At 44.4% G+C, this 9242-nt stretch overlaps 1 protein-coding gene across 1 annotated transcript in view; it reads right to left on the reverse strand.

The window, feature by feature from the left end:
* LOC107300284 (DNA repair protein RAD51 homolog 3) overlaps window positions 1-8746 on the reverse strand; it is a gene marked incomplete at both ends in the record, with an annotated part of 16579 nt that extends 7833 nt beyond the window's left edge. The window contains one exon of the mRNA XM_015829621.1: window positions 8487-8746. Within this exon, the coding sequence (XP_015685107.1) occupies window positions 8487-8746 (260 nt within the window). The remainder of the gene's footprint in view (window positions 1-8486) is intronic.
* Window positions 8747-9242: the final 496 nt, after the last annotated feature.

Consider the following 9242-nt stretch of genomic DNA (forward strand, 5'->3'; position numbering starts at 1 on the left):
GGCAATTGTCCAGAATGGTATAAGGCAGGGGTCTTCAGCTCTCAGAATTCCTCAGCCAGACACACTGGCTAAGGAATTCTGGGAGTTGAAGTCCACAAGTCATAAAAGGGCCAAGTTTGAAGACCCCTGGCATAAGGTCTCCTGCTTGAGCAGGGGATTGGACTAGAAAACCTCCAAGGTCCCTTCCAACTCTGCTATTCTGTATGCTAAATATAAAGACCACCAAATTAATGACAACAGGTACAACAACCAGCCTTAGAATTGACAACCTAGATGTCAAAGTGTTACTGTTTTCCTTTTAAAAGCAACCATCAACTTGGCATGCTGTAGTTCAGTGGTCCCCAACCCCCCGGTCCGTGGACCGGTATTGGGCCACGGCATGCCAGCAACCGGTCCATAGAAACAAGCAAAGCCCCATCCATGGAATGCAGGCAGCACACAAAACCATGCACTCTCCGGTCCGTGGAAAAACCTTTCTCCACAGAACTGGTCCCTGGTGCCCAAAAGGTTGGGGACCTCTGCTGTAGTCCATGGGGCTGCAAAGAGTCCAGACACGACTTAGCAACTGAATAACAATAATAAAAGAACAAGCAGTCAAGAATTATGCTGTAGACTAGAACTTGGTAGAACAGCCACGAAGGCCTTGGAAAACACATTCAGAAGCCATGATGTGTCTATTCATACAAAGAGCAGAACTTTGCAAGCTATGGTATGGCCATGCTTGACTCTGTGGATAGTGAAGTTGGACTTTGAAGCAGTACAGGAAGAGTAGTGATACTTCTGAACTTTGGTGTTGGAGAAGACTCCTGCGAAGACCATTGACAGTCAAGAAAACGAACCAATGTTATCATCAAACAAATCAACCCAGACTCACTTGAGGCACAAATGACTAGACTCAAATCATTCTATTTTGGACACATCATGCAAAGATTTAGCTGTGTGGAGAAGCCTCTAATGTTGGGAAAGGTGGAAAGAAAGAGAAGAAGATGACCAACAGCAAGGGTGAGGGACTCAGTTACAGTGGTGAGAAGTACATTGTTTGAAGATCTGAAAAACAGATAGTCATGGGGGGAAAAAAATCTATGCGGTTACTAAGAGTCAAGTTGATGGTACATAAGCAATCAATCCTTAGCCAAAGAAATCAATCTTTTATCTGTCAAAGGGCATATTGAATGGGAAAAAACACCACTCCGATTTCTGTGGTGAAGAACATTTAAGATTTGTAGTCTGAAGGGTGAGGAGAAAGAAGAAGAACTAGTTAGACTTTACTCTTGATGACTGCCTGGATAAGTCCCTGCAGTTATCTTGGCAACTTTTTTGGGAATTGGTTTGCACTATCCTTCTTCTTATACAGGGGTCTTCAAACTTGGCCCTTTTACGACTTGTGGACTTCAACTCCCAGAATTCCTCAGCCAGGCATGCTGGCTGAGGAATTCTGGGAGTTGAAGTCCACAAGTCATGAAAGGGCCAAGTTTGAAGACCCCTGTTCTTACACCTGAGAGTGAGCAGCCCAAAGTCATCCAGCTGGCTTTATGCCTAAGGCATGACTAAAACTCAGTCTTTTTATCCAGGTGCCTTGCACCATTATACCATAAAAATTAAAGACTGTATGGGGTCCTTGGTGCTTTCTGAGCTTGGTTGTTTTTTTGCAGAAGTTTCATTACCCAAACTAGGTAACATCATCAGTGCTAGTCCATTATTTCAACTGTGAGCTGTCCCCTCATTTCAACCCTGACATACAAATATTTTCCTTTATTGGTTAAGACTGTATTTGGAAATCCCATTACTTACAACAAGACCTCAATGTCAGGACGTATGAACAAGCCTGGGGCAGTGTCTGCAAACAGTGAGCATTAAAATCAACACAACCAAGTCCCCAAAGCATATGCATCATTCACAGACACGTGGTGAAAAAAGTAAGGTTCTACATTTAGGCAAGAAAAACCAAATGTACAGGTATAGTATAGGGGGTACCTTGCTCAATAGTAGTAACTGTGAGAGGGATCTCGGAATCCTAGTGGACAATCACTTAAATATAAGCCAGCAGTGTGCTGCAGCTGCCAAAAAGGCCAACACAGTGCTAGGCTGCATTAACAGAGGGATAGAATCAAGATCACAGAAAGTATTAATACCACTTTACAAGGCCTTGGTAAGGCCACACTTGGAATACGACATCCAGTTTTGGTCACCACGATGTAAAAAAGATGTTGAGACTCTAGAAAGAGTGCAGAGAAGAGCAACAAAGATGATCAGGGGACTGGAGGCTAAAACATATAAGAAACGGTTGCTGGAATTGGGTATGTCTAGTTTAATGAAGAGAAGGACGAGGGGGGACAGGATAACAGTCTTCCAGTATCTCAGGCGCTGCCACAAAGAAGCGCCTGAAGGCAGGACAAGAAGCAACGGATGGAAACTAACCAAGGAGAGAAGCAACCTAGAACTAAGGAGAAACTTCCTGGCAGTTAGAACAATTAACCAGTGGAACTACCTGCCTCCAGAAGCGGTGAATGCTCCAACACTGGAAGTTTTTAAGAAGAAACTGGACAGCCATTTGTCCGAAATGATATAGGGTTTCCTGCCTGAGCAGGGGGTTGGACTAGATGACCTCCAAGGTCCCTTCCAACTTCATCATCATCATCATCATCATCATCATCATCATCATCATCATCATCATCATCATCATCATCATCATCATCATTTGTTTAACAGGACTTTGTTTAACATGCCCCGAACTAGGATAAAGTTACTCCATCCATTTTATGGCTTGAGATGAACCTTGCCATTTTGCAAACGAACAAGATTGCAATGCATTTTAAGTAATCTGCTGTACTCGGGTTTATTTCTTTCCAGAACAGCTTCATCATACAAAATACTCCTACGGTACACAGTGGGGTTGTGCAGAGCTTTGGAAATAATTCAGAAAAGGTGCCCCGGAGTGGGTAGGAGTGTCTTTCCTGAGATTCTGCAGTTGCCCCCTGCTTTAAGGAATTGCTTACAAGTGCTACCTTTTCTGCATTATTTCCAAAGTCTTATTGTTCAGCATTTTATGCAATCCAATATATTCATAATAGCAGGGCTCAGATGCATAAATTTATTGTGATGGGAACAAGCCTCATTCCAGATTTCAACACCTCCCTCTCTCATTCTGGCCCAACCATAAGAACAGAAGCCCTTCCTTCTGTTTCAATTAAGCAATTTAGTCTTACATCTGAATCTTAAACGGAGAGCGATCCTAAGCTACACTTTCACGAAACAAGACTGCAGGATGGAACGTGACACAAACCCTGGTTAAGAATAAATGTACCGTGCCAGGTTCTGTAAAAATGAAAATGAGGGTTACCAAATTTCCCTCGGCTGCTGCACAGAGGTGGAAGATGGGAGAGTGTTTCTGACATATTTTAGTGGGACAAGCAATAGCAACATCTGGAGGACCTCGGCGTAGCTGTTAAAAACATTTAGCAACAAAGCTAGAAAAAGGCAGCAGAGGGGATGTTGTGTAATGTTTATTCCAAACATTTTATATTGTTGATTAGAATGATTTCGATCCCATGGATTCGGGGCTCACAAAGTAATTATATAACGGGGGGGGGGGGGGAAATGGAACAGGATTTTTTACAAAAGCATCGTTACATAATTAGAACAGACACTTTCCTTGGGAAGCTGTTCTACAATATCAGTCTTACATTTGATGTTGAGACTTCAGAAAGAGTGCAGAGAAGAGCAATAAAGATGATCAGGGGACTGGAGATTGAAACATATGTAGAACGGTTGCAGGAATTGGGTATGTCTAGGACAGTGATGGTGCGAACCTTTTAGAGACCCAGTGCCCAAACTGGAACCCAAAACCCACTTATTTAATACGGGGTGCCGGGAGGGCGTGGTCGCGGTGCTGATGGCAGACTGGGTGAGTGGGGCCAGGGTGGCGAGGCCCAGTCCCTCGCCATCTCCAGGGCACGACACGCGTGCCCACAGAGAGGGCTCTGAGTGCCGACTCTGACACGTGTGCCATAGGTTCGCCACTACTGGTCTAGTCTAACAGAGAGAGGGACCAGGGGTGACATGATAGCAGTGCTCCAATATTTGAGGGGCTGCCACAAAGAAGAGGGAGTCAAGCTATTCTCCAAAGCACCTAAAGGCAGGACAAGAAGCAACGGGTGGAAACTAATCGAAGAGAGAAGCAACCTAGAACTAAGGAGAAATTTCTTGACAGTGAGAACAATTAATCATTGGAACAACTTGCCTCCAGAAGTTGTGGGTGCTCCAACACTGGAAATTTTTAAGAAGAGCTTGGACAGCCATTTGTCTGAAATGGGGTCTCCTGCTTGAGCAAAGGGTTGGACTGGAAGACCTCCAAGACCCCTTTCGACTCTGTCATTCTGTTATTTTAAGAATCTGTTTACATCGCAAGAATTTCGTGACTGTAACCTATCTTACCCTCATGAACGACTCCTGGAAAGAAACGGGATTCTCCCCAATATGTAGCCAAAGATTGGGGCCAAGAAAACTGAACGCAGTGCAGCCGCAGGAACGAGGATGAGGAATTTTACAGGACATTACAACAGAGAGATCAGTAGGTAGAATTCGAAACGTCTGAAGTTTTTACACCAACGCGCAGAGTGCAGAAAAGAAACAGGGAAATCCTAAATCAGGAAAACAAATGAGTTTAGGTGAACATTCCTGAAAAGTCTGCAAAAAGACAGCCAAGCTCAGAGAGCACCAAGGACCCCACAGTTCAACCCTGAGCTGCAAATATACTCCTCTATGGGTACGCTGTTGAAAGTTGGTGGGAAGATACTTAACACTGGCATGTATAGCAGGGCAAAGTAGCAATTTATTCAGATGGAACAAACTCAACAGAAAGGGTGTGGGAGTGTTGAATTAAATGTAAAGAACAAAATATGCTTGTTCAGAAATTGAGGAAAAAGCGTGGAAACCCTGTATAAAATACGTGATTGAAAATATATTATTGATTGATTAAATGTATTTGCCACCTCTCTCGCCACGAGGTGTCTCTGGATGGCTTACATCAGACATGTCAAACACAAGGCCCGGGGGCTGGATGCGGCCTGCGAAGTGGTTTCATGTGGCCTGCGAAGCCATCCTGGAAACAGTGAGGGAACGGCCCCCTCTGCCTTGGCCCTGGCCCAGGCCAGGCGGGAGCCAATGTACAATTTTGTGGTGGCCATCTATGCTGAAACACATTCAGTCTTAGCTCCACAAGGCCGTCTGGAAACAGCGAGGAACTAGCCCCTGCCGTGTCGGCCCCGCCCCCTGGGTGCATGCTGGGGAGGTGTCACCCTTTGCGAGGAATGAAGAAATGGACCATGCCTTGGCGCTTGCCCTGGTCCCACCCCCTTCTGCCAGAGACCTTCAGATCTGTCACACTCCTGCCCAGGCCCCCACAGGCACCCTTGACGCGAACGATGTAGAGCTGGCCACACCCACCCAGTAGGCCACACCCACTCCATCCACGCCCACCCAGTAGGCTGCACCCACCCTGGCCACACCCACCCAGCCCTCTGAGGGCAACGGCAATGCTGATGCGGCCCTCAATGAAATTGAGTTTGACACCCCTGGCTTACATTGTTAAAAGAATACTATCTCTAAGAATACAGAGAGAAACAAAAACCCGGATAGGATTATGAGAGTTTATTACCGACAGTTTGGACAGGCAGAAGATAAAGATGGGGTCATGAGGTCATAGGAACATAATTAGGGCCCATCTAGTCCAGCAGTCTGTTCTCACAGTGGCCAGCCAAGCACACAAGAAAGCCCACGAGTCTCCCAGCGGATGGCCTTCAGTGGCTGTCACACGGCCACCAAGGTTAATGGCTATTGATCTATTTGCATTAGATGACCAGCCTTTCAAAGAGGCAGGCAATATTGATAATGGAAAATTTCAATTATCCTGACATCTGCTGGGAATCGGCCAAGCGTCAAAGGTCGAAACAAATTCTTGTTCTCTCTTGCCGACTTCATTTCTCGGAAGATATTTAAAAAAAAGAAAAACAAGGGGATTTGCCAACCCGGATCTAATTCTCACCATCAAGAGTTGAATTGTTTAAAGAAGTGAAAATGACAGGTATCTTGGGGGGGGGAGTGAACACGTTAGCCTTGAATTAATGATCTCTGGAGAAAGAGAAAGGAGAAAGAGAGCAGATTTCGATGAACTCTAAGGAAGGAAAGGTCAGTTCCAATGGCCCTGGGATCCCAACAAAGAAAATTGTACAGGAGGGGTAGGAAGTCCTGCAAAATGACACACTGAAAGCGCAATCGCAAACAATCCCCGCGAGAAAAAAAAAGAGAGAGAGAAAAATCAAGAGGCCAAGGTGGGTATGTGCAGAATTCTCTAAAATGCTGAAAAAGAGTAAAAGAATCATACATGGGAAATGAAAGGAGGGGAATAGAAAGAATGAATAGAAAAGTTACCTCTAGAAATTGTGGGATCTGTCAAAAAAGGCAGAACTGAGAGTGAGGCGGGTCTTTCAAAAGACACCACAAATGATGAATGTGACAGAACTAAAGGAAAAGTAAAGAGACGGTAGATCTTTACAATGGGCCTCAAAAAACGACTTATGACTGTTTCCCACACTTATGACACTTTGATCATGTGATCAAAATTCGGGGACTTGGCAACTGGCACGCATTTATGACGGCTGCTGTGTCCCGATGTCATGTGATCAGCTTTTGCAACCCTCTGACAAGTAAAGTTAATGGGGGAAGCCGGCTTCAATTAACAACTGTGTTACTAACTTAACAACTGCAGTGATTCACTTAACAACTATGGCAGGAAAGGTCATAAAATGGGGCAAACTCACCTAACAACTGACTTGCTTAGCAACAGAAACTTTGGGCTCCACTGTGGTTTAGAAGTGAGGACTATATATAATAGTGAGAAGGCACGGCGCCAAAACTCCTGATTTTGTATCTGGCTTCTCTTGGAATGGAAAAAATGCCTGGTTCATTAATTCTATGAACAGGAAGGAAAACCTGAGGAAGATGAGCTCTTACTGTCATTTCCTAGGTCAGTGGTGGCGAACCTATGGCACGTGTGCCAGAGGCAGCATTCGGAGCCCTCTCTGTGGACCCGGAGCTGAGTGGACCCGGTTTCTGAGTCCGGGGAATCAGAGGAGGAGGGGCCTGGAGAGCCTGATGGAGGAAGACTCTGATGAGCTCCAGGACTTACAATCTGATGAAGAGCCTGGCCCCTCCAATCGTGCTCAGGCTGAGACTCAACTGTGCAGGAAAGCCGAGTCAGACTCAAGAGGACTCACAGCTGGAAGACATGATAGATGCTGGCAAACGCAGACAGGCAACAAGAGCAGGACAGAGGGAGGCAATGGGGCAACTCCAAGGGAGGAGGAGAAGGCATTGAGAAGCCATGCCTTGGGGCTGCATTATAAAAAATGGAAGGTGTGGGCGGTGCTGGTTGCTGAAGGCAACCGTTTGCAAAGGACTCCAGTTTCAAGGAATCCTGTTTTGTTTGCCTTGCTTGTGAACAATTCTCTGTTGGAATTGCGTTGTTTGCCTTGAACAATTCTGTTTGCATTGTGTTTTGTTTGCCTTTGCTTTTGGGACATTTTGCAGGTCTGTACCTAATTAATAAAAGGGGTTTGTTTTTCCTGCATTTCCAGCCTACTTGGTAAAAGAGGGGTTTGTCCTTGTGAATTAACGAGGACTCACATAGGCTGGGACAGAACACTATCTAGCCCAGGGGTAGGCAACCTTGGCTCTTTTAGTTGAAGTCCATGAGTCATAAAAGAGCCAAGGTTGCCTACCCCTGATCTAGCCAGTTTTGACTCTTTCCCAGTTATTTGCTCTGGCTGGTAGTAGCTTTCCATATTCTTTATTAGATTTTCATCCCACCTTCATTATCTTTATAAATAAGGCAGTGAACATATATACTACTCCTTCCTCCTATTTTTCCCACAACAACCCTGTTTTAAGATTTATGGACTTCAACTCCAAGAATTCTTCAGCCAGCTCTGCTAGCTGGGGAATTCTGGAATTTGAAGTCCATAAGTCTTAAAATTGCACTAGATCAACCTCTCAGAGAGAAGTTTCTTTCACCAGCACTTGATCTATTTAGCCTGTATTGGGAATGGGCTTCTGGATGCCAAGCTTTGGGAAATGAGACTAAACAACTTTGATGATTTCAATTCATCAAGATTTGATGGTATCAGCTTGAAGAGCTATGGTGGCGCAATGGTTAGAATACAGTATTGTCCACTGCCAGGAGTTCGATCCTGATCAGCTCAAGGCTGACTCAGCCTTCCGTCCTTCCAAGGTGGGTAAAATGAGGACCCAGATTGTTGGGGGCAAATAGGCTGACTCTGCAAACTGCCCAGAGAGGGCTGTAAAGCATTGTGAAGCGATAGGTAAGTCTAAGTTTTCTTGCTAACAGTTAATAAAGTCAGCAAGATTTTTCAAAGAGAATGATAAACAAGGGCAAATTACAGAAATGTGAGCTTTAGTAGTGTGTTTTACCACAATTGTGTTTTTCCGACACCTGGCACTCCGCAGATCTCTGTGATTTTGGTGAGCTGCACACCTCCACCCAGGATGTCATCCAGGGCGGAGCAAAAGGTGACGATGAATCCTTGAGTCTGCTCTTTTTCCAACAGTTCCAGGGCTGTACTCTTCTTAATGGCTTCTGCTTCCTCAGAAGTCTTTGCTCCATCGCTTTGCTGTTCCCGTTTGATCACCTTTAAAATTTCTAGAGCATCCTCTTTAGAAAGGCCAATCTCTGGAAAATCAAAATACCGAATATATTAATAGAATTTAAGAGGCACATTTAGTTAACTAATAGCCACTTAAAGAGGTATCCTTCTTTAGGGAATACCGACAAAGAATGTTCTAGTTGAAACTTTTAAGTTTTTTTGTTTTGCTGTGGCTGCTACTGGGCAATTGCTTTTTAATTACTACAAATGTTTCAACCTGTTTGTTATTAACTGTTCTTTTTATATACTGATAAATTGCGGTAGAGAAGGGCAGAGCATGAATAAACAACTGGTAGGAAGGAAAAATATGAAGCTTTCCTAAAATTAAGTGCCATATATTTTCTTAGGGTTTTGATATACCGGTATCTAAAAATCCCTTTTATTCCTCATTTTATTTCTGCTTCTTTAAACCCACCTTTTTTTTTAATGAAAACTAAAGCATGGTATGATAGCATCACCTTGTGGTCAACTAAGATAACAGTGCATTCCTACAGTGTTGTCCATTGAAAAGCAAAACCCACC

This window comes from Protobothrops mucrosquamatus, unplaced genomic scaffold (assembly GCF_001527695.2).
Source record: "Protobothrops mucrosquamatus isolate PMUCROS unplaced genomic scaffold, P.Mucros_1.0 scaffold6570, whole genome shotgun sequence".
Lineage (NCBI taxonomy): Eukaryota > Metazoa > Chordata > Lepidosauria > Squamata > Viperidae > Protobothrops > Protobothrops mucrosquamatus.